This window comes from Panulirus ornatus, chromosome 50, assembly GCF_036320965.1.
Source record: "Panulirus ornatus isolate Po-2019 chromosome 50, ASM3632096v1, whole genome shotgun sequence".
NCBI lineage: Eukaryota > Metazoa > Arthropoda > Malacostraca > Decapoda > Palinuridae > Panulirus > Panulirus ornatus.
In genome coordinates, this window is record NC_092273.1 from 21,302,529 (window position 1) to 21,329,776 (window position 27,248).

A 27,248-nucleotide genomic window follows, 5' to 3' on the forward strand; every position below is an offset into this window, starting at 1 on the left:
TCTTTAGCCACACAATCTTGCAACTTTTAACACGCCACTTTAGAACCGCATCTTTTACTGCCAGCCAATTCCTTCACAATATCGTATTTTCTTCTTCGTTTCATTATTTCTTATACTGTACAACAGCCTCTCCTTACGCTGTCCATGGTGCGCTGTTCGTGGCTAAGTTCTCACTGTGGTACACATGTGAGAGTTACACCACACAAGCCAACCACTCAGCTCTCACTGCGAGAGCCACACACCACCCTGGCTCACACCACGCTGGCTCACACCACGCTGGCGCACACCACCCTGGCTCACAACTGAGGAAGATCACACGTATTTCCTGTGATCCTTCTGACGTTCCATCAGACTGGTCATGTGTTCCTTCCTTCGTGAGGACTCGTTCGTCAACCATACTGACGATCATGTATACACCACCTGGTTTTCTCGAGTAACTTCTCTTCCTCTGGTCACGTCCTACCCCTAGTTGCCATTTTCTCATGCTGTATCATCTGGCCTCTATTTTTCCTCCCTAGTTTCGTTTTCCTACGTTCCATAATCAATAAAGAAAAATTATAAACGGAACAACCATTTAACAACTCAGTTGTAACTATAAAAATTCTTTTTTTCCCCTTCTGTTGCTCCTCCTGTCTTACCATTTATCACCATCTTACTAAGACTCTTCCAGCAAACACTTCAGATTCTTTCCCTCATAAACCCGCTCCTCCAGTCAAGAGTCAGGAGAGGTATAGTACTGCCGTGTGATGGTGTTACTGTCTGACTCATTATCACTACGTTATATGCACATGATGCCATCCTTAACTGCCAAGCCTCTTCCACACTGGTGTTGTTAGTTCTTAACTTCTTAACCACTTCGTTGATGTATATATCAAATGAGTATTGCAATTAAACTCTGATCAAACTCTAACGCCAACTTTAAAACCAGTTCCTGCGTCCACCTAACATTACATATAGTCTTGGTACATTCTTACTTCATAATTCATATAATTATTTACGACAAACTACGTTCTTACTGCACCATTCTCATGTCAGCAGCTAACTCTCCCACATGCCAGACCCAGACAGATATTCCCTTCATCGCTTCATGTGGGACATTTGTGAGAGGAAATATGACAAAGTGGTCAGTGTTGGTCTACAGTCTTCAGACTCCCTCGATTGGCCAGACTAAAGTAACGAGGGTTGTCCTGTAATGAACCATTGTTTCTCCCTTTCTCTCACTCATTTTAAAAAAAACATTTCCCGGGTAAAACTCTGGTCCATAAGACTCGGTCCCTCAGTAAATCCTCCCTGTTCATGTATAATTAATCAGATGTTACGTTGAACCCCGGTAATCAGATGGGCTCCTTGCCTTCTACACTAATCAAGGTCATACACTCAGCTTTGCTGCTTCAAGTCTTGATATTTTACCCTGAAAATACATCCGCTCCGTCCATCTTATTGCTTCGTTTTTTGATGCTGTACCAATATCTCACACACAAACATCTTATACATATTACTATAGTGAAGAATATACCTGATCTGATCTCCTCTAAAGGTATTTTATCGCTTCGCTTCGTGACGGGAGACCTGGGATCGAACATGAAAAGGATGAAAGGGTGTTGGAAATAGAGTCGGTAATAGGAGGAGGGGAGTATAATGTGGAGAGGAACCGTGAGAGCAATGGGCATGGGGCAATAGGTAAGTGAATCATGAGTCGTGGGTAAGTTGGATGAGTGAGGCTCAGGTGCACTGGATGAGACGAATGATTCGCCTTTGATGGTTGGGAAGGTTTAGATAGAAGGACGAAAACATGGTATAGTATGGAAGGGATATGAGATGGAGAACACTGGGAAGAAAATGGAAGATCAGACTGGAAGTTTCTCCTGAATACTGGAAACAGAGGTGAAGAGAACGACCATCAGTAACAAGAGACGTGTGGCCCCACCAGGCACCCCCTCACTCCCTACTCAACCCTTCCATTTCACCCTTCTCATCTCCCTCCCTCCCTTAATCCCTAATATTTCCTTCCTCTCAATATATTTCTCTCATCTTCTCCCTGTTATAAGACTTCAGCAGCCGTGGAATTATACTTAGCTTCCACTATGTTGCTGAAGATGATGACAATAAAGTGAGAACAATGGATCTTTCCCCCACTTGACGTAGTCTCCACCCAGGAAGTACATAATGATGCCTCACAACACAGAGCTACACTCTAGACTCTTATGAAAAATTCTCAGTGAATATTTGAAGCTTATGAAATGTGAGGAGTCGAGGAGAAGTTATAATGTTTGACCTCATAATGTTATTCTCATTATTTCCTCGGGTTTACTAAATCAAGATCTTTGTCAAAGATCTGCTTCTGATATTTTTCTTGACATATTTTCATATCAGAGAAAACCAACAGATCGAAGCGAAACTTGAATGAAAGAGACTAAGAGAAAACAGCGCACTGTTATCACTTAACTGATCTTCACAAACACGACACGTAGATACGATATCACATGTCAGAATAACAGTCCCTCGATCCTGCCCAACCCGGACCCCGCGCCCAGACAGAACCCGCACCTGGGTGTGCTGAACCCACCCCACCCAGGTCCTGGCAGGAGAGCCCGCCAGTACTGGTGCCATCTCTGATGTAACGATGGTTTGGCTGTGCTTTGGTTGGTTGTATGGCCTCTACACCTATCAGTTGCCAGGGTCATGAAAGCCGTCAACCGACAATTTATGAACACCAATGGAAAATCTTGATCCTCTTCATATATTCAGGATTCTTGTGAGCCCAGACGCGTCCTTCCGTCCTGTAGGAGGTGCAGCCCACGTGAGGAGGGCTGGTGAGAGGTGACCGAGGCCGCCACGCCTTATCATTTCCCTCTGGTGACTATCAAATAGCTACCAGTCCTAAATCTCCGCCCTTGACCGGCTTACAGCTCTACATATGGAACCCTTACGCTACCCTGATGCCCCTGTTTGGGTTCTGCATTGCATTATGGTGTAGGATCGCTGTAGGAAGAATGAGAAGGTCATGCCAGTTGACCACGACGGACGGGGTAGCATCAAAATAACTTTGATAAAGATGGGATGAATGGTAACAACGATGTTATTTGTAGCCTCGTCACATCTTCGTCAGTGTTTACTTTGCTGCTCATCTGTTTATAATCTGACATCATAAAAATAACGTCAACAACACGAAATAATACTATCGTTTTTCAACACCGGAAAACATAGTAGTTAAAACTTCCTCTGTAATACTGGGTTTAATCTTACTCTCGTTTGAATACAATGTGTGAAATTCAAATGTGAATTTATTTATCAATTATGTCTCTTTTCTCCGCAACCTCACTCATTCGCTGACCAGAAATGATTATCAAGAATGATGCAAACTATCAGTAAAAATGTGTAGTTACCTGGAAGTGGATGTGATAACGACCACCCTAAACTGTACAGAAAGGTATTTCAGGAATACATGAAAGTCTGTTCTGTAACGGAGCTACAGCCAGAACAGAGATCTGCTTCTGGTAAAGTGTAGTCAACATAGAACAAAATGTGTTACATCTAGAACATACACTTGTTACTTCTGGACCACGAAATATGACACAGATGACAATACAGACCAGATTATCAGACAGATGAGAATACAGATCCAAGGAACATACGGGTCAAGAATATACTTCCTGACTAAACACTGCTTATTCTCCTATTACATTTCCCCCACATCTCGAGCAGTGATGAGTTCTTTGGAGAATACAGCAACGAATTTCAGCGTTACAGAAGCCGCTTACTAAGATTACTGCTTTTAGAAGAATGCAGTTACAACCAGGGTAAGTAACTATTCCAGAACACACGACAGTGACTTCCACAAACTATATTTCCGTCATCTACAGATGTGTTCCTGTAACATACGTATGGCTTATTCTAGGAAGAGAAAAAACAACTTGACTACAGGCAGGTAACTTCCACAATAAGAATTGCCTTCCAAATAGTATAAGTTTTTCCAGGAAAGATGATCTGGGATAACGAACAGCTGCAGCTGCAACTGAGAACAATTGTCTGTGGCTTAAAAAGGAACTGGTAAATAATAAAAGACGATCGGAACAAAAAAAAAAAAAACAATTTTGTGTAGGGAAATCAGGCGTTGCAACATGATAAAAGTAACCCCCTCCAGAGCAGGTGTGGCTACCTACCCACATTATCCTGGTGTGGCTACCTACCCACATTATCCTGGTGTGGCTACCTACCCACATTATCCTGGTGTGGCTACCTACCCACATTATCCTGGTGTGGCTACCTACCCACATTATCCTGGTGTGGCTACCTACCCACATTATCCTGGTGTGGCTACCTACCCACATTATCCTGGTGTGGCTACCTACCCACATTATCCTGGTGTGGCTACCTACCCACATTATCCTGGTGTGGCTACCTACCCACATTATCCTGGTGTGGCTACCTACCCACATTATCCTGGTGTGGCTACCTACCCACATTATCCTGGTGTGGCTACCTACCCACATTATCCTGGTGTGGCTACCTACCCACATTATCCTGGTGTGGCTACCTACCCACATTATCCTGGTGTGGCTACCTACCCACATTATCCTGGTGTGGCTACCTACCCACATTATCCTGGTGTGGCTACCTACCCACATTATCCTGGTGTGGCTACCTACCCACATTATCCTGGTGTGGCTACCTACCCACATTATCCTGGTGTGGCTACCTACCCACATTATCCGGTGTGGCTACCTACCCACATTATCCTGGTGTGGCTACCTACCCACATCATCCTGGTGTGGCTACCTACCCACATTATCCTGGTGTGGCTACCTACCCACATTATCCTGGTGTGGCTACCTACCCACATTATCCTGGTGTGGCTACCTACCCACATTATCCTGGTGTGGCTACCTACCCACATTATCCTGGTGTGGCTACCTACCCACATTATCCTGGTGTGGCTACCTACCCACATTATCCTGGTGTGGCTACCTACCCACATTATCCTGGTGTGGCTACCTACCCACATTATCCTGGTGTGGCTACCTACCCACATTATCCTGGTGTGGCTACCTACCCACATTATCCTGGTGTGGCTACCTTCCCACATTATCCTGGTGTAGCTACCTACCCACATTATCCTGGTGTGGCTACCTACCCACATTATCCTGGTGTGGCTACCTACCCACATTATCATGGTGTGGCTACCTACCCACATTATCCTGGTGTGGCTACCTACCCACATTATCCTGATGTGGCTACCTACCCACATTATCCTGGTGTGGCTACCTACCCACATTATCCTGGTGTGGCTACCTACCCACATTATCCTGGTGTGGCTACCTACCCACATTATCCTGGTGTGGCTACCTTCCCACATTACCCTGGTGTGGCTACCTACCCACATTATCCTGGTGTGGCTACCTACCCATATTATCCTGGTGTGGCTACCTACCCACATTATCCTGGTGTGGCTACCTACCCACATTATCCTGGTGTGGCTACCTACCCACATTATCCTGGTGTGGCTACCTACCCACATTATCCTGGTGTGGCTACCTACCCACATTATCCTGGTGTGGCTACCTACCCACATTATCCTGGTGTGGCTACCTACCCACATTATCCAGGTGTGGCTACCTACCCACATTATCCTGGTGTGGCTACCTACCCACATTATCCTTGTGTGGCTACCTACCCACATTATCCTGGTGTGGCTACCTACCCACATTATCCTGGTGTGGCTACCTACCCACATTATCCTGGCGTGGCTACCTACCCACATTATCCTGGCGTGGCTACCTACCCACATTATCCTGGTGTGGCTACCTACCCACATTATCCTGGTGTGGCTACCTACCCACATTATCCTGGTGTGGCTACCTACCCACATTATCCTGGTGAGGAAGATAAGGTTGGTAGATAAGACGAAGAGAACAGGAACTTTCTGGATCCAGTCGATGGCGTTGTCTGGCATCAAAGGACAGTTTCTCAGGAGACCTTCAAGTTCCGCTCCCTCCATCCCAGCCGCCGCCAGCTCCGACCCCGTCTGTGGGAGAGGCGAGGGAGAGTGAGTGAGGAAGAAGGGCGAGTTGGAGGAGTGAGAGTGGGAGGGGTAATGCGAGGGGTGTGTTGGAGGAGTGAGAGTGGGAGAGGTAATACGAGGGGTGTGTTGGAGGAGTGAGAGTGGGAGAGGTAATACGAGGGTTGTGTTGGAGGAGTGAGAGTGGGAGAGGTAATACGAGGGGTGTGTTGGAGGAGTGAGAGTGGGAGAGGTAATACGAGGGGTGTGTTGGAGGAGTGAGAGTGGGAGAGGTAATACGAGGGTTGTGTTGGAGGAGTGAGAGTGGGAGAGGTAATACGAGGGGTGTGTTGGAGGAGTGAGAGTGGGAGAGGTAATACGAGGGGTGTGTTGGAGGAGTGAGAGTGGGAGAGGTAATACGAGGGTTGTGTTGGAGGAGTGAGAGTGGGAGAGGTAATACGAGGGTTGTGTTGGAGGAGTGAGAGTGGGAGAGGTAATACGAGGGTTGTGTTGGAGGAGAGCGCGGGAGGGACAAGGAGGAAGGATGTATAAGGTAATATCAGGCAGTGTGTTATCTTTCTCATAATTCTTTCTGGTTCTCGACAATAAGTAAAGTGAAAGTAAACAACTTGATGGGTAGATGAATCATTTACTCAGATGAATAAATGAAAAAGAATATGGTATAAACAATCTTATAGACATGAATGGTTTAGTATGAACTGTGTGTGTACATAAACATGGCATATTCTGATCTTTCTGTATACTTACATGACATACTGAGCCTTCAGTATACTCCCTGTATACTATGGTATACACTGGTATGATGGACTGAATTATGCTGCATGTATGTACATGAGTTGCTAAAAAACTATAGTAATTACTTGTATACTTTACTGTACAGAGTGTGAATACTTATATAACTCACTCACTCATACTTTATACTTACATAACTCACTCACACTCATACTTTATACTTACATAACTCACCCACACTCATACTTTATACTTACATAACTCACTCACACTCATACTTTATACTTACATAACTCACCCACACTCATACTTTATACTTACATAACTCACCCACACTCATACTTTATACTTACATAACTCACTCACACTCATACTTTATACTTACATAACTCACTCACACTCATACTTTATACTTACATAACTCACTCACACTTATACTTTATACTTACATGGCTGACGGTCAGCTGGGACTTGAGTATAACCCAAATTATAATAATAGGAACAGGAACACCTGAGGATATAACAAGTATATTGTATTACATTATGACTGTAATATGTACACACATTACATATGAACACACATGGTACTCATTACCCTACCACTGTACCTGAACGTATGTAATGATATACAAGAAACTACAATACTTAGCTATGTATTACAGTGATACATAGTACAGTATATTCAGGGTATACCAATATCTGATGAGGATAGATACTACAATATATGTAAAATGATTATCTCTCATTCATCGTAACGTTACTGAATCTCTCTCAATATCCAATGTAGCAAACAGTTTAAGTTGGCTTATCATTATGTGCAACAAATTAATTTGCTGTCTTATTACAAAACTGAGGTACAAAGATAAATGACTTGTCTGAGAGAGAGAGAGAGAGAGAGAGAGAGAGAGAGAGAGAGAGAGAGAGAGAGAGAGAGAGAGAGAGAGAGAGAGAGAGAGAGAGAGAGAGAGAGAGAGAGAGAGAGAGAGAGACTTACCCCAGCCAATTAAGGTGTAGACACGAAGTTTTATATTTTCCACAGAAAATGTCTTAACCACCAACATGTACAGGTAAAAACCTGGAAAACAGAAAACTGGCATTAAGGCTGGAACGTGCGTGAGGTTATGACAATAGATAGGTTGATAATACACATCATTATCATCAAACTCCGAAAAATTGCAAAAAATCAGTAAGACATACGAAAAGAATACAATAATCCTCAAAGGATGATCAGGGTGTATTCAGATGATACATAAACATGTAGGAATTATGTAAAGTATATTTGTAATACGGAGCTAATAAATGAAGAATACAAAATATGTATGGAAGATACAGCAAGTAATTACAAGATACAGGAAGGTGGGCCACAAGATGGAGGCCATGTGGGCCCTGAGTCAGGCCTTCACGTACGGTAGTAGTCAATATTATGTGGCTAAAGAAACACAGAAATCGAAGCGCTGGTTCACCACTTAACGTTCCCTGATTCCAGCGAGACTTCCAAAGACACCCCCCCCCCTAGCCATCCATGTCTTTGTCATCTTTTATCTTGTCGTCCTGACGTCAAAGACAGTAATTAAGGAACGTTTTTTGTGCTGTCCCATCTCATGTGTAACGACTGTCACATTCATCCAATCACCTCACAGTGAGTACCTCATCACAATGTTGACGGTTTTCTTTATGATCTGGTTCTCCAGACCTGCGTCCTCCTCGTACGATTACTTCATTGTTCTTTTGATTTATTTGTTCTAATATCAACTTACACAAAGAACACGCTCCCCCTCTATGACTCTGTGTATTCGTTTGTTTATGCCTGGCTGTCCCATTATATTTTCTAGTTTTTTTTGGTTTATTTGTTAGGATATTGCAACAGTTTCTGTGTTGCTCACTTGTATATACATTTGTTCATTTATATGCTAACTTTTCACTGTCTATCTTTGTCTTTGTTATAGCCCTAACATCACACTTCCCATCCTCTCACATCTTACCCTGTGCACATCATAACAGACCTCTCTCTCTCTCTCTCTCTCTCTCTCTCTCTCTCTCTCTCTCTCTCTCTCTCTCTCTCTCTCTCTCTCGTGCCCCATAAGTAACCCAACACCACCATTGTAAGTCTAAAAGTGAGTCAGCAAGACACACACTGACACAGGCAGTTACACACTTTACAAAAAAAACGGCAAACTAGATGTTCTCAAGTCTGTGTGATGTTGTGTGTTGTAAGGTTGGGAATCCTGTGGTATCAGGGATGGATGCCGACCGTACACACATCATCCAGACAAATATCCTCATCATGTACACTTCCCTGAGGCCATCGCAACGCACACGTAAACAACCCATAAACAAAGCCTTAAAACTGAGGACTGGAACTGGAACGTCCTGGAACATGTGGAACTGGAACGTCCTGGAACATGTGGAACTGGAACGTCCTGGAACATGTGGGTTTACGAATCTTTAAAGAAAAGATAGTAATGTTTGGGAAATGTTTACATAGTCTCTCACTGTCGTCGACTTTTACGCCATATGAACCAGTTAAGACTTCCTCTGAACGCTCCGATGTTTAATTTCTGACAAGAATAATAAAATGTAAAACATTAATAAAGACACATAACGAATAAAGACGCATAACGAATAAAGGCTCAACCAATAAAGAAATATTTCTGTGGCTTCGAACTTTTGAGGTGCGGGATGAAAACCTGGTCCAGATGTGCCAGTGTAGGGAACTCCCTATTTGGCAAGACTGACCAGACTTACACATGTCCTCCATCTTGGCAAGACTTACCAGTCTTGGTGATGACCTTATTAGTAAGTCTTACCACAGTGTTGGAGGTCTGCCATCCTGGCAATACCTACCTTCTACAAACATCCACATGAAGTTAGTGAGAGTGAAGTAGTTGAGCGCCACGAAGAAGGAGCAGCCCACGCTAACGTTGACCAGCGTCTGGAAGAGGAAGGGCTTGGGTGAGGGGCAGTAGTTGTGAGAGTCCTGGTCACTCTGGGAGAGGAGATGTGAGTTGCATGACCACGAGAAGCAGTATGGCTGTCAAGAGAGAGGGAGCGAAGAAAGATGAGGTGGTTACGGGGTGAGTGTGGGAGAGAGAATGTGAGTTACCTGGTGAGGAGGAAGATTGGATTTATACGTGAGGGACAGACAACAGATCTGACGATGCACAACGAGATCATCTGCACGAAGACAAGTATAGTGTCCTGAGTTCCTCGTCCTGACACAGACAGACAGACAGGATGGTATACACGCAGGTCAGGCACCTCCTTCCCAACCATCACTTCCTCCAACACGTCAACAGGAAAATACTAAGCTTGTGCGCCACATACTCTACAATATATTGCCAGGGAATTTTTCACGAAAGTGAATTGGAAAAATAATCTAATTAATTTCTGAAGCTGATACTCAGGGAAGGAGGCCCATGTATGGAAAAAGCTTTACGTTAGAAAGAAATGATAAAGTATATTTACGTTTATTGATCTTTAACAGCTTATTTACTAGTAACTGATATCACTGAAGTATTTATCTGGCCATGATGTAAAAACATTGATGGTCTCAACTCTGCCAACATCTTGAGGTATTCTATTCCAATATTCTACAATTCCGTAAATCTAAAAGCTTTTGTTTACATTAATATTACATTTGGCTCTCAGTTTCACATTTCTGGTCACAGAATCTTGGTCTAATGTGTACAAACTGTCATGTGTTATTCTGACGAATTGATCAGCATTTGAATCCATTTATAAGACTTCCTCTGGCTCGGTGCTTCTGCTAAATAGAATAATTCTTTCTTAAGACTTATTTCTGTGCGCTATGATTAATTTTGATGCTCTTTTCTGTATTCGCTGATAGTTTTAATTCATCTGTGATCACGTTTGATGACCAGTATTGAACCATGTATTCCAGATGAGGTCTGATGTGTTACTTGGTGAGCGTCAGGAAGGATGCTTCTTAATGTACATAATGAACGTGGGAACACACACACACACACACACACACACACACACACACACACACACACACACACGCACATTTGGTGCATGTGATCTAGTATTTGCTGATAACCAAAAGGAAAATGAAACATGATAAGTTCCCAAGTGCACTTTCGTGTAATGATCGCATCGATCGTCAGTGGAGATACAAGAAGGAGACAGAAGAAGTGGAACAGTCAGTTGTTAGACAAGGAAGAGACGTAGCTAAGACGCTATTGGTAAACAAGCGTTACCGGATGGTGGTGTGCGGGTTGGTGGTATTCGGGTCTGGCATCATACATCATAAAATTTCCATTATGTGTACAGGAAAGGGAATTGTTTACATATTTTTCCTACAACAAAGTTATTCAGTCTGTAAAGACCTTCACTAATAGTGAAGTTACAAATCTTCGTGCATCTAATAATAGAAGATTCAATAGTATTTCTGGTGGTAAAGGAGTTATAGTTAATAACTGAATTAGCGTTACTCCAGTCAATACAATGGTCATAATTTTTAGCATGATTGAACAAAGCATTTGATTCTTGTCATAGATTTATACCATGTTTATGCGGTTTAAGTCTAACATAAAGATCCTTACCAGTCTGACCAACATAAAACATATTACAGCTTTTGCAAGGGATTCTGTAAACACAGCCAGCGGAATTTTCTGGCGATTTTTTGATTAAGATATTTTTTTATAGTATCGTTATTGCCGGAAGCTACATTTACATTAAAGGATTTAAGCAACCTGGGAAGTAACGTAATATTATTACAAAAAGGGAGAACTAAGAGATTCTTGGTATCAAGCGGAGTTTTGAGTTTAATTCCATAAAATGATTTCTTTGCTAACTTAAGGGTTTTATCAATGAAAGATCTAGGGTACTTTAACTTGGATCCAATAGAATATAGCTTCTCAAACTTGTCATCAATAACTCCCAAACTATCATCATTCCAGTCGATGTTCCTTAGGGCATTGCGTATTTTCAGTCCAGAGTTTATTGATGATGAGTTTGAGAAGGTATATGCTATTGGATCCAAGTCAAAGTACCCTAGATCTTTCATTGATAAATCCCTTAAGTTAGCAAAGAAATCATTTTATGGAGTTAAACCCAAAACTCCGCTTGATACCAAGAATCTTTTAGTTCTCCCTTTTAGTCATAATTCTACACTACTTCCTATGTCGCTTAAATCCTTAAATGTAAATGTAGCCTTCTAGTGATGTCAGTTGTACCAACAGGCACAACCAGACCCCTCCAGGTTGTGACTGCCACCCTCTGCTGGCTTAGCTGACAACCATCTCGATAAATGAACTACCAATAACTATCCAATTACCTGGTTCAACTCTAAACTAGATCATCTTCCAGTGATGCACACCTCCCGTCCCATCATCCGATATCATCAAAATTGGAACTTCCATTAGCCAGACGAGTGCTGAGCTGGGATACCGGGAGGTGGGAGGGGGTCGACTTACCTGCACGGAGGCGTAGACTATCCAGAAGAGGTTATGGAGGAGGTAGGTGAGCAGCAGGTTGGTGTGGATGGTGTTGCGCAGGCACCTCAGGTCCCTGGAGGGGGAGAGGAGGGGGGAGAATACTTGTCAGTCTACGTTGTTTACTGAGTCTGTGAGGTAACATTGTAAACACAAGAACTTAGAAATGATATATTGCTACAAGGAACATGGAGAAGTTATGATCAGGTTTTGAGAAAATAATGCTGGAAAGGTAAGCATCTGACATACAGTTGTTGTTACGTTATATTTTCACTAAACTTCTGGAAAGTGAAAATGAATAGAAAAAATAAAGGGAAGTTTAGAGGAGAGAGAAGTGCCTGCCTGCCACACACTGCTCCTCGTACTAACGTAATAATATATCTCATTATTCACATACCAGTTCTTCCACTCGTTCGTATACCACTTTTGTGGACACAGATTTACATACTGACTCGAGGGATATATCTACGAATGTGTCTGTTCTTGTATTTACTGCTACATCATTACAGATCTCTCTACACCACAGTCTCCAGTACATCTTGCAACATGTCTTAACTCCTTTTCAAAAACTGTGAACCATGGTCCGTGGACTGCTTATCCGGCGTGATATAACCAGAGAGTATATCATAAGATTCCATGGTATACATATCATGGTATACATATACATATTTTGGGGATAGGGGAGAGAGAATACTTGCCACGTATTCCCTGCGTGTCGCAGATGGCGACTAAAAGGGGAGGGAGCGGGGGGCTGGAAATCCTCCCCTCTCGTTTTTACTTTTCCAAAAGAAGGAACAGAGAAGGGAGCCAAGTGAGGATATTTCCCTCTTAAGCTCAGTCCTTTGTTCTTAACGCTACCTCGCTAACAAGGAAAATGGTGAATATGCATGATATATATATATATATATATATATATATATATATATATATATATATATATATATATATATATATATATATATATATATATATATATATATATATATATATATATATGTAGGAAGAGTGAATGTTGGGGTGAAGAGGGTGGTGAGAGTAAGTGAGCTTGAGAAGGAGACCTGTGTGAGGAAGTACCAGGAGAGACTGAGTACAGAATGGAAAAAGGTGAGAACAATGGAAGTAAGGGGAGTGGGGGAGGAATGGGATGTATTTAGGGAATCAGTGATGGATTGCGCAAAAGATGCTTGTGGCATGAAAAGAGTGGGAGGTGGGTTGATTAGAAAGGGTAGTGAGTGGTGGGATGAAGAAGTAAGAGTATTAGTGAAAGAGAAGAGAGAGGCATTTGGACGATTTTTGCAGGGAAAAAATGCAATTGAGTGGGAGATGTATAAAAGAAAGAGACAGGGGGTCAAGAGAAAGGTGCAAGAGGTGAAAAAAAGGGCAAATGAGATTTGGGGTGAGAGAGTATCATTAAATTTTAGGGAGAATAAAAAGATGTTCTGGAAGGAGGTAAATAAAGTGCGTAAGACAAGGGAGCAAATGGGAACTTCAGTGAAGGGCGCAAATGGGGAGGTGATAACAAGTAGTGGTGATGTGAGAAGGAGATGGAGTGAGTATTTTGAAGGTTTGTTGAATGTGTTTGATGATAGAGTGGCAGATATAGGGTGTTTTGGTCGAGGTGGTGTGCAAAGTGAGAGGGTTAGGGAAAATGATTTGGTAAACAGAGAAGAGGTAGTGAAAGCTTTGCGGAAGATGAAAGCCGGCAAGGCAGCAGGTTTGGATGGTATTGCAGTGGAATTTATTAAAAAAGGGGGTGACTGTATTGTTGACTGGTTGGTAAGGTTATTTAATGTATGTATGACTCATGGTGAGGTGCCTGAGGATTGGCGGAATGCGTGCATAGTGCCATTGTACAAAGGCAAAGGGGATAAGAGTGAGTGCTCAAATTACAGAGGTATAAGTTTGCTGAGTATTCCTGGTAAATTATATGGGAGGGTATTGATTGAGAGGGTGAAGGCATGTACAGAGCATCAGATTGGGGAAGAGCAGTGTGGTTTCAGAAGTGGTAGAGGATGTGTGGATCAGGTGTTTGCTTTGAAGAATGTATGTGAGAAATACTTAGAAAAGCAAATGGATTTGTATGTAGCATTTATGGATCTGGAGAAGGCATATGATAGAGTTGATAGAGATGCTCTGTGGAAGGTATTAAGAATATATGGTGTGGGAGGCAAGTTGTTAGAAGCAGTGAAAAGTTTTTATCGAGGATGTAAGGCATGTGTACGTGTAGGAAGAGAGGAAAGTGATTGGTTCTCAGTGAATGTAGGTTTGCGGCAGGGGTGTGTGATGTCTCCATGGTTGTTTAATTTGTTTATGGATGGGGTTGTTAGGGAGGTAAATGCAAGAGTTTTGGAAAGAGGGGCAAGTATGAAGTCTGTTGGGGATGAGAGAGCTTGGGAAGTGAGTCAGTTGTTGTTCGCTGATGATACAGCGCTGGTGGCTGATTCATGTGAGAAACTGCAGAAGCTGGTGACTGAGTTTGGAAAAGTGTGTGGAAGAAGAAAGTTAAGAGTAATGTGAATAAGAGCAAGGTTATTAGGTACAGTAGGGTTGAGGGTCAAGTCAATTGGGAGGTGAGTTTGAATGGAGAAAAACTGGAGGAAGTGAAGTGTTTTAGATATCTGGGAGTGGATCTGGCAGCGGATGGAACCATGGAAGCGGAAGTGGATCATAGGGTGGGGGAGGGGGCGAAAATCCTGGGGGCCTTGAAGAATGTGTGGAAGTCGAGAACATTATCTCGGAAAGCAAAAATGGGTATGTTTGAAGGAATAGTGGTTCCAACAATGTTGTATGGTTGCGAGGCGTGGGCTATGGATAGAGTTGTGCGCAGGGGGATGGATGTGCTGGAAATGAGATGTTTGAGGACAATGTGTGGTGTGAGGTGGTTTGATCGAGTGAGTAACGTAAGGGTAAGAGAGATGTGTGGAAATAAAAAGAGCGTGGTTGAGAGAGCAGAAGAGGGTATTTTGAAGTGGTTTGGGCACATGGAGAGGATGAGTGAGGAAAGATTGACCAAGAGGATATATGTGTCGGAGGTGGAGGGAACAAGGAGAAGAGGGAGACCAAATTGGAGGTGGAAAGATGGAGTGAAAAAGATTTTGTGTGATCGGGGCCTGAACATGCAGGAGGGTGAAAGGAGGGCAAGGAATAGAGTGAATTGGAGCGATGTGGTATACCGGGGTTGACGTGCTGTCAGTGGATTGAATCAAGGCATGTGAAGCGTCTGGGGTAAACCATGGAAAGCTGTGTAGGTATGTATATTTGCGTGTGTGGACGTATGTATATACATGTGTATGGGGGTGGGTTGGACCATTTCTTTCGTCTGTTTCCTTGCGCTACCTCGCAAACGCGGGAGACAGCGACAAAGTATTATAAAAAAAAAATACATATATATATATATATATATATATATATATATATATATATATATATATATATATATATATATATATGATGGCCAGTACCATGATGGTTATTACCATGATGGTCGGTACTACACAACCATTAACTGATATAAGGGTAGATATTGTGGTAAACAACTCATAATAACAAGTATTGTGGTAAACAACTCATAATAACAAGTATTGTGGTAAACAACTCATAATAACAAGTATTGTGGTAAACAACTCATAATAACAAGTATTGTGGTAAACAACTCATAATAACAAGTATTGTGGTAAACAACTCATAATAACAAGTATTGTGGTAAACAACTCATAGTGACAAGTATTGTGGTAAACAACTCATAATAACAAGTATTGTGGTAAACAACTCATAGTGACAAGTATTGTGGTAAACAACTCATAATAACAAGTATTGTGGTAAACAACTCATAACAACAAGTATTGTGGTAAACAACTCATAGTGACAAGTATTGTGGTAAACAACTCATAATAACAAGTATTGTGGTAAACAACTCATAATAACAAGTATTGTGGTAAACAACTCATAGTGACAAGTATTGTGGTAAACAACTCATAATAACAAGTATTGTGGTAAACAACTCATAATAACAAGTATTGTGGTCAACAACCCAGTATAAGCCAGGAGTTGTAAGTTATGTTTACTCATTATAACAAACATTACAAGGTAGGATGAGAGTGTTCATAATAACAGTAAGAGATATCATTATTCACTATAACAACCATTGAGCAGTATGTATGGTAGCAGTTACAACCCTTGACCAATCCTCTCGTTATCTTCAACAATCACAAGAAATAATGGTTCATGATAATGACCTGTTAATATCATGGTCATCCACACCCATAAGTATAATGGCACCATTGTGAGGGTTATAATTACCTCATTATGACAACCATTATGTGGTAGGATAACTTATCAAACTACCATAATTACGTGTAAACAATATAACCATTCAATCATGGTAGTTACCATGAGGGAGCATGAGGAGTGTGTTCATCATGCATGACTCAGTCATGAATACTGTGATGACTACAATGAATAATTTGTGTTTACATGGAAAATAAACGACCCAAATTAACCATAAAACTAGATTGTGCGATATTTCTACATTCAAATTTATCACTAGTTTAGTTTGACGATAATATCATTACGCACAACCTATGAAGAATAATTAGATTAAGTGGTAAAACGTAATGGTCGGTTGTAAAAGTTGTGATCATTTTGGCATAAGTGGAAATGTTATATAGCTATTGATAACGTCTTAAAGTTTGTTTATAATTTCATATAATGTTTCACCATCAGTTTGTGTTCATTATAATGTATGTATCCACATCCTTGAGTCCACAACCTCTTCCATGATATTACATGTATCACAACCCACCTCCAATAACCACACAGGGGTCCACCCCTTACTGACGTACACCACAACCGCAACCCACCATGAATACAACTCATCATAACCCTCCCTCAACACAACCACACTACAACCCAACCCCATATCTAACCACCACAATCTATAACCCTGGGGCACCTCCATCACCCACAGCATAATGATCTATTCCCCCACCCCACCCCCACGCGCCCATATCTCTCACACACCCCATTCCTTGCACATCCCACCCCCCTGCTCAGCCTCAGCTTGGCTGGTTATAACGCAGTTTTAGTTCCATATCTCCAGCTAACGCATAGGAATGTGGATTAACAAGTGTTAACCAGGTAATCTTAACCACATAATCATACGGTGAACAGCTTTGTCCCTGGTATCATTTGAATTTTATCAGACACACTATCTATTTTATCATTACTATCATTATTACTATTATCTTATATATCATTTTCATTTTACTTGATCGACATTTCCTGCTTTAGCGAGGTAGCGCCAGGAAACAGACGAAGAAAGACCCATTCGTTCACACTCAGTCTCTAGCTGTCATGTATAATGTACCGAAACCACAGCTCCCTTTCCATATCCAGGTCCCACAGAACTTTCCATGGTTTACCCTAGACGCTTCACATGCCCTGGTTCAGTCCAGTGACAGCACGTCGACCCCTATATGTCACGTCGCTCCAGTTTTCTCTATCCTGTGTACGGGATAGAGTGAACTGGAGCCTCATTTCGTGTAGTAGGTATGCTCCTGAAAAATATTTGCCTCGATATTCAAAAACGCTGTGAGGGAAAATGACTTTACAAAAGGAATACATGTAACAATGATACGATGCATCCCACACATTTATATCATCGAGACCACACTTTTAAAAACGTGTTTCATCGTATTCATGAAATACGTAAAGGCTCAACAATTATGTAAATAAATACATCGGAAAATAAGAGAATATTTGGCTCATGAAGAATTGTGACTTTAAATCAAGGCTCGCTGACACCATGGGAGAGTTAGGTATGGTGAAGACAAACATTTTTTTTGAATTTGTGTCGAAGTTAAGTGTTGGAGACATGATGGTGAAGCATGTCTGTATATGTCTCATTATCAGATGACTGCCCTGCCTCACTGGCTTCTTAAATCAGGAGGAGAGAGAGAGAGAGAGAGAGAGAGAGAGAGAGAGAGAGAGAGAGAGAGAGAGAGAGAGAGAGAGAGAGAGAGAGAGAGATGTATTATTCTGGTGGCCGGGGTTAACTCTGGAATAATGACTTAGACTGCTCCATACAGACTTCTGACCCTGTCACGATTACTTCAGCAGTCAAAGTTCAGCGGTCAAAGTTTAGTAGTCAAAGTTCAGTAGTGAAAGTTCCTGCAAACACTGAACCTCTGATTACTGTTGGAACTTTCTCTTGACTACAATGGACCACGTCTTGTCTAACAGGCTGATCACCTGCCCTAATCTCTTCTTTGGTGATGGAGAAGCGTCAGTTCGTGTGTGTGTGTGTGTGTGTGTGTGTGTGTGTGTGTGTGTGTGTGTGTCCCTCCCCCTCCCCTCCAGCTCCCACACCTGCTCCCTCATCTAGCACGGGAGACCGTCACGAGAGAGACTTTACTGTGCCACATCATCAACTCCGCCACATTACTGAACCCCACATCACCTGCAAGTTCCACGGTTGCCTTCATGCCAGATCCTGGGGCGTTGAATGATCCCAGATCCTGGGTCGTTGAATGATCCCAGATCCTGGGGCGTTGAATAATGCCAGATCCTGGGTCGTTGAATGATGCCAGATCCTGGGGCGTTGAATAATGCCAGATCCTGGGGCGTTGAATAATGCCAGATCTTGGGGCGTTGAATGATCCCAGATCCTGGGGCGTTGAATGATCCCAGATCCTGGGGTGTTGAATGATCCCAGATCCTGGGGCGTTGAATGATCCCAGATCCTGGGCGTTGAATGATCCCAGATCCTGGGGCGTTGAACGATCCCAGATCCTGGGGCGTTGAATGATCCCAGATCCTAGGGCGTTAAATGATCCCAGATCCTGGGGCGTTGAATGATCCCAGATCCTGGGGCGTTGAATGATCCCAGATCCTGGGTCGTTGAATGATCCCAGATCCTGGGGCGTTGAATGATCCCAGATCCTGGGGCGTTGAACGATCCTGGGTCGTTGAATGATCCCAGATCCTGGGGCGTTGAATGATCCCAGATCCTGGGGCGTTGAATGATCCCAGATCCTGGGGCGTTGAATGATCCCAGATCCTGGGGCGTTGAATGATCCCAGATCCTGGGGCGTTGAATGATCCCAGATCCTGGGGCGTTGAACGATCCTGGGGCGTTGAATGATCCCAGATCCTAGGGCGTTAAATGATCCCAGATCCTGGGGCGTTGAATGATCCCAGATCCTGGGGCGTTGAATGATCCCAGATCCTGGGTCGTTGAATGATCCCAGATCCTGGGTCGTTGAATGATCCCAGATCCTGGGGCGTTGAATGATCCCAGATCCTGGGTCGTTGAATGATCCCAGATCCTGGGTCGTTGAATGATCCCAGATCCTGGGGCGTTGAATGATCCCAGATCCTGGGGCGTTGAATGATCCCACGTCTCGGGGCGTCCAATGATTCCACGTTCTATGACGTTCAATGCTTCCATGTCTTGGCGCGTCAAACCCGCAAACATCATGCACATATTCTGACTAAATCTTCCTTCATGCATTCAGTGTTGTCTGTTTGAAGTCGTCCCATGACTCTGTAATGTTCTTGATGGCGAACATGATATAATTTCGCCAGAATTCTCAGAGGTTTGGCTTGTATGCTGCTTGCTCCTTGTGAACGAGCTGAGCAAATGTCCGCTTCAGGTAATGTACCTCGAAGGTGGAGATTACGGCTTGGCTCATGAGCTCAATCATGGAAGTTGTGTTCTATGGAAGACATTCGTCCCTGTGATCAGACACGTCACTTAAGCTGATGAGGAGCCACAACTTGATGTGTTTGATGTTGTTGGTTGTACTATCGTCTTACAACAACACATGAGACAATCTTCCCACTTTCCTATGCCTTCTTTTTGACCGCCATTGAAGTGAAAAGAATCTTTGTCATATCCCTTTGCAGTGATGGAATTACTCTATGATAACCTAGGAAATGCCACAGTTTAGACTCCTCTTCCACGATGACTCTTATAAGAAAATCCAACCGAGACTTTGCTGCCTTGAAGTCAGATGTCAAGTTATATTAGGCAGATAAGAAGGTTCTGTCGGGCATCTGCCTCCGGGAGAAGTTAGTGTCACCTGCACTGAAGACTTGGTGTGGTAAGTAACCAGCCTCCTCCATGATAGACTCCAGAGCTGCAGGATGTGTTGCTGGTGCCGCCTCATGATCAGCACTTACCCCACGTCTTCATTATATTTCAGATTGTTAAGGACAGTTCTCATCAGCCAACGTTGGCTTTAACATCACTCATGCATGATGGATCACCTCAATGTTTCAAATGTTCAAATAGATTCCAGACTTTATCTTGGATCGTCTTTATATCTCAAGTTATTCCTCGACTTAGTAACTCTCCATCATCCATGTCAACAAACAACACAAACAAGTGTCATATCTGATGACAACATCATACTCTGATACGAAGAACATCGTGCTCTGACCACTGGACTCCATTTTCTTCATATGTTTCCTGAGAACATAAACAGTTTATCAGTCACGTGATGATGCTCAAGACACGCAGGCACAGTTATCAACATTCCCTCCTGCACAACTCCACTCACTGCAAAAGCAGACGAAGATGAGACTGGACGCTTATCTGACAAGATTTGGGTTTAATTTCGCTCTATCATTCACTATCATTTCATAATACATACTGTAATACAGATTACTACACGTTATAAACGTTACATGGAGTGAATGATCCTTTGATGACATGTACGTAATGTGATTCACTTCAGATAAACAAAATCAGCTCACAGTCGCACAGCATTCCCAGTGGAGGACGTTTGTGGGCGAGACATGTACTGGGTCTCTTGCCTGGCGAGCCGCCCTACCAGCGCTCAGTGAGGACACCTGCACTGGACCAGCCAATGAAAAGACTTGAGACCAAGATATTAAGTTAGCGACGCACACCCGTACTGCAAAGGTTATTATTACCTGACTTACTTCATATATTGTCTAATGCAGGTAAAAGTCACCAGATCTATCGGTCAATTTTGAATAGATACTCATGTTTTCTGCGTGTCCTCACATGAAAATCACAAGAGTCTAACTACAAAGACGCTGAACTGACAACTGTAGGCCTGTGGCAACTGCCAGGGAGGCATACGAGTGGGATGCGAAGCTGAAAAGAGAAAAAGGTTGAATTCTGTACGTGGGTCTGTTTCAGTCTTCCCTAAATCTAAAACGGCTGACGTGACTGGCTGCACCAACCGAAATTCCCTATTACGAAAACAACGTTATGACCAAATACGCGTTATTTAAAGGCACATTAAACAAGGCTCACCTGAAGGTAATTTACAGTAACTTGCAGTATGTACAACCCTGACAGTAATACAGACTCTTCTTGTAAACAAGATATAAACAATAAATTACGAAACATTGTGACTCTTCCCGAGTTCTGTGGTGACGTCAAGTGGTTTTCAGTAGTACATTGTGAAGGTTCTGAGGAGAATGGAACACCACTACGATGCTCCACCTACAATACGTCGACTACTACTGCTGGTACACGTGTGGTGTCAGAACCAAGGTTGCAACATGCCAGGTTGGTAGCGTCACACACCGACATGACTCACCCAGGACACACACCTCATATGACCACACTCACACACATGTAAGTACCTCATTCTTACTAACCCACTCACTCTTACTAACTCACTCACTCACTTCCTCACTCACTCACTCATAATGAGTAAAGCAACACTTGTGTCTCTGGTTCTACTCGCCAAGCATTCTCTCTCCTCGTGTCTTCTCCTCCAGCAGGAGCCGATCTGTCGGCATGTGTTGACGCTGGTCACTCTCTCTCCCAACACATCTCATTGTCTCGGTGTATCTTTATATATACACACACACACACACACACACACACACACACACACACACACACATGTAATCAGGTTCTACTGTTCTGCAGACAAAGTAAGAAAGCTGAAAAGTCCACCACCCAACCACTCTCTCTTCTCTTTTCCTCCCTTCCTTATTTCCCTCCAGCCAGCCCTCCCTTCCCTATTTACCTCCAGCCAGCCCTCCCTTCCCTATTTCCCTCCAGCCAGCCCTCCATCCCTCCCTTCCTTTTCCCTCTTTGAGAACCTTTCTGTTAGCCCCTTTCTCGGTCTATTCATATTTTTCTTCGTCTGTCTGTCTGTGTGTCTGTCCCTCATAGCCTTCTCTCTTGATCTCTCTCGCTTCCCTCAGTTATCTGCCAATGTTTCTGCTTGTTTCTCAGTCTCTCACTCGCTCTCTCCTTGTCTTATCGATCTGTCACTCCGTCTATCTCCACTTTTCCCTTGTTTGTATCCATCTGTCGACTTTAGTTCTGCCTCCCCTTCTCCCTATATCCTTCTGCCATCCCCTCTCCCCTTCCTTCTCCCCCTCGACCTACCTACATTGGGGCGCAAGTTGGGCCCTGGTGGCAGACGGGGTTCAAGATGTGTGGAGCCACTTTAGGAAAACGAAATCCCTCTGAAGAGAGAGAGAGAGAGAGAGAGAGAGAGAGAGAGAGAGAGAGAGAGAGAGAGAGAGAGAGAGAGAGAGAGAGAGAGAGAGAGAGAGAGAGAGAGAGAGAGAGAGAGAAACACTAGCAGAACGAAAGATATTCTGAGTTGCATGACTAAAGAAATTAGTGACCTAATCAAGCGTATGAGAAACCTGTACTGAAAGTCTAAGGTAAGGAGGAATCCACAGGATCAGGGAAGGTTTATCAGATTACAAAGAGAATTTAGGAAGAGAATCAGAGCCAGTAGAGAAGATCCTGCAAAGAGAATATCTTCTAACGTGGAGAAGGAAACTACAAAAATATTCTTTAAAGATATGATAAAAGAAAAGCACTGATGCACCTGAGGGTCCATTAGTATCTGACGAGAATGACAGTTTGGTCATCAACAGTAAAGTGATGACTTCCATATTAATCAGGTATTTCGTGTCTGCTTGATATTAACAATTTACCAAATACGTCACAAGCACAAACATTTCTTTACAGATGAAGAAACTGATGCATTGGAGCCACGAATTATTCATAGCCATGAGAAGCAAAGCCATGTATGTGGTCACCTGATCTTGACCATATCTTCCTTCAACACTGACAATATCAAACCAACTAAAAGCACTGCCAAGCACTAAAATGGTCATCACAGTACTACAAGGATGAACGCCAGTTGACAGAACATCTAAGAAGATTAGCATCAAAATTCAACAATTTAGACAGAAATTGTGTTACCGGCCTGACAATTTTACTCCCCTTAGGTAAAATGTGTTCCTCCAGCTGGCCAAGCCTCTCTTCCCTGTACCTCAGTCTCGTCTCACTCTGTAGCACACCAGTCTGCCTCCTTCTTCCTCCTCGAGACGTGAGGGAGTGTGGTATACCTCCTCGGGTCGTGAGGGAGTGTGGTATACCTCCTCGAGACGTGAGGGAGTGTGGTATACCTCCTCGAGTCGTGAGGGAGTGTGGTATACCTCCTCGAGTCGTGAGGGAGTGTGGTATACCTCCTCGGGTCGTGAGGGAGTGTGGTATACCTCCTCGGGTCGTAAGGGAGTGTGGTATACCTCCTCGAGACGTGAGGGAGTGTGGTATACCTCCTCGGGTCGTGAGGGAGTGTGGTATACCTCCTCGAGTCGTGAGGGAGTGTGGTATCCCTCCTCGAGACGTGAGGGAGTGTGGTATACCTCCTCGGGTCGTGAGGGAGTGTGGTATACCTCCTCGAGTCGTGAGGGAGTGTGGTATACCTCCTCGGGTCGTGAGAGAGTCTGGTATACCTCCTCGAGCCGTGAGTGAGTGTGGCTCTGAGCCAGCTCCCGTCCCTGCTCGCCTACTTTGTCTTCTTCTAGAAGTTTTCCCTCGTCTTAAGAGCTTACGTACCTTGATGTGGCCATCCATAGGAAGAGAGAGAGACCTTCCTCACCCTCCCAGCTATCGCCTCATCGCTGCCTCTTCTGACATCAACAAATTCTTAGTTTCCTTAACTTATACTTTCTCAGTACCTCAGGATCCCATTCGCTTCCCTCCTACCATCATCATGGTCTTCGTGAGGCTCGGTCTGCTGGTAGGTGATGTTTCCCACTGCACTCGTCTCTTGTCTCCCATTCTCAGTTATGTTGGTGAAATTCGTATTGTGGTCCTCGACTTCAGCATCGCCAAAGCATCTAACAAGGTGTGTGGCACAAGTCTTTCCTTCCTGGTCTTCCTTCCTCCACCGTTGTCTAAGACGTAAATTCCTCTCCAGTCGATCCACTTCAGTAGCCACTCATGGTGCCACTTCCACCTCACACCACCAGCAATCGTGTCCGTCGGGGGTCCATCTTGTTGCCTCATATTTTTTTTTTTTTCACTTTCTCCACCAATGATCCTCATCTTCCAACACTGGTCACTCTCACGCCCAGGATTCCACCCTACATCCCTCCTCTCACTCTCACTTCCTCCATACATCATTACTCATCCACTTTCTCCTAATTCTTATCTGCAGAAAACCTCAGGATGGGCAAGTAGCGACCTGGTTCAGTTCATCAATACTAGAACGTATTTTCTACTTACAGTTCTTCTTAATCTCAGTTATTCTCCTCCGTTTATTTTCAAAATTCCTCGGTCAACCCCAGCGATACACGTAGGTCAGACCCACATCCTGTTCTCTACCTTTGTAAAGCCACATCACAAACTTCACGAGGTCTGCATACAAAGAAACTGTGGGCATTATTCTGGTGCCTTGATGTTCTCTCTTTATTTTGAGCAGTTATTTTGTATCTACAGGGATTTTATACATCCCAGAGTGGAGTGCTCCCCACATACCACATATCCCAGAGTGGAGTGCTCCCCACATACCACATATCGCAGGGTGGAGTGCTCCCCACATACCACATATCCCAGGGTGGAGTGCTCCCCACATACCACATATCGCAGGGTGGAGTGCTCCTCACACACAACATATCCCAGATTATGTTTACTGAATCTTGTGTATAAAGTCAGTTATATGTATCATGAAGTGATCAGTCATCACATGTTTCAGGTGATGATCGTGAATACACTGAAATCATGGTAAGAAGAAAACTTTAATTGTGTCATTTATCAGGAAGTAAGTCTGTGTCTGGGACAGATAAACTCTCTTGTTTTATTTCATATTTTCATGTTTCCTTCCCCCAGAACATTCCTTGTTGCGTCTAACAAGTGAAGTTTTCCCGTTCACACTTTCCTATACAGTTACCATGGCAGTATACCGTCTGTGTATGTTTCTTGTGAGCTACAATGCTGCTGGTTGTTGCACTAGTGGTGGGTGGCAGGGAGCCGTCTGCTTTACTTCTCTGTCACTAACAAGATGAGAAACTTGAGATGCTATCATAACCCTCCCACAGATAGATTTAGGTCTCCTGTTATCTGTCCTTGCCATGTGCCACCTGTTTACCTCCCTGTCTATCTCCATCCGTGTCTCCCTCGTCTCCATCTCCCTTCCCCCTTCCTCCTCCTCCTTCACCCGTCTCACCATCACAGCCACGACGACTTTAAATCTTCCTTACGTGTTAGTCTTGTGTCCCTGCCTCTCCACCTCCGGTGTTCATGCCTCTCCACCTCCGGTGTTCATGCCTCTCTACCTCCGGTGTTCATGCCTCTCCACCTCCGGTGTTTATGCCTCTCCATCTCTGGTGTTCATGCCTCTCCACCTCCGGTGTTCATGCCTCTCCACCTCCGGTGTTCATGCCTCTCCACCTCCGGTGTTCATGCCTTTCCACCTCCGGTGTTCATGCCTCTCCACCTCCGGTGTTCATGCCTCTCCACCTCCGGTGTTCATGCCTCTCTACCTCCGGTGTTCATGCCTCTCCACCTCCGGTGTTTATGCCTCTCCATCTCTGGTGTTCATGCCTCTCCACCTCCGGTGTTTATGCCTCTCCATCTCTGGTGTTCATGCCTCTCCACCTCCGGTGTTCATGCCTCTCACTCCTCCTTCACTTTGCATTGATATACATCATTACTCTCCCCAGCAAGCATCAAGGTCTCCCCAGCAAGCATCAAGGTCTCCCCAGCAAGCATCAAGGTCTCCCCAGCAAGCATCAAGGTCTCCCCAGCAACCATCAAGGTCTCCCCAGCAAGCATCAAGGTCTCCCCAGCAACCATCAAGGTCTCCCCAGCAACCATCAAGGTCTCCCCAGCAACCATCAAGGCTCTCCCCAGCAACCATCAAGGCTCTCCCCAGCAACCATCAAGGCTCTCCCCAGCAAGCATCAAGGCTCTCCCCAGCAACCATCAAGGCTCTCCCCAGCAAGCATCAAGGCTCTCCCCAGCAAGCATCAAGGCTCTCCCCAGCAAGCATCAAGGTCTCCCCAGCAAGCATCAAGGTCTCCCCAGCAAGCATCAAGGCTCTCCCCAGCAACCATCAAGGCTCTCCCCAGCAAGCATCAAGGCTCTCCCCAGCAACCATCAAGGCTCTCCCCAGCAAGCATCAAGGCTCTCCCCAGCAACCATCAAGGCTCTCCCCAGCAAGCATCAAGGCTCTCCCCAGCAACCATCAAGGTCTCCCCAGCAAGCATCAAGGCTCTCCCCAGCAAGCATCAAGGCTCTCCCCAGCAACCATCAAGGAAGTTATGGGCCAGTGCCATGATCTCTACCAGTCTAGTTGTAATTGTTATGATAGATCCACCACTACAAGTGTCCACAACAACAGCTACTACAAACTATGTGACTTTATCTACAAATTCATTGTTACTAAATCTGCTCAGCCTTTGTAAACCTCATCTTCACCACTTCAGTATTACGCCCTCATGCGTTTTTCTTAACACTTATAACATCAGACACCACAACCATCTGTGGGCCAGACACCACAACCATCTGTGGGCCAGACACTACAACCATCTGGGGGCCAGACACCACAACCATCTGTGGGCCAGGCACCACAATCATCTGCTGGCCAGACACTAAAACCATCTGTGGGCCAGACACCACAACCATCTGTGGGCCAGACACCACAACCATCTGTTGGCCAGACACCACAACTATCTGTGGGCCAGATACCACAACCATCTGTTGGCCAGACACCACAACCATCTGTTGGCCAGACACTACA

General features: G+C 44.0%; 1 protein-coding gene across 2 annotated transcripts in view; it reads right to left on the bottom strand.

The window, feature by feature from the left end:
• LOC139764652 (diuretic hormone receptor-like) overlaps positions 1-27,248 on the bottom strand; it is a 266,559-nt gene that overhangs the window by 17,298 nt on the left and 222,013 nt on the right. For both annotated transcript variants that reach the window (XM_071691512.1, XM_071691511.1), the window contains exons 4-8: positions 12,190-12,283; positions 9,596-9,683; positions 7,746-7,826; positions 7,201-7,262; positions 5,864-6,025 (exon numbers count right to left, since the gene is read on the bottom strand). In XM_071691512.1, coding sequence (XP_071547613.1) covers positions 5,864-6,025; positions 7,201-7,262; positions 7,746-7,826; positions 9,596-9,683; positions 12,190-12,283 — 487 coding nt within the window. The remainder of the gene's footprint in view (positions 1-5,863; positions 6,026-7,200; positions 7,263-7,745; positions 7,827-9,595; positions 9,684-12,189; positions 12,284-27,248) is intronic.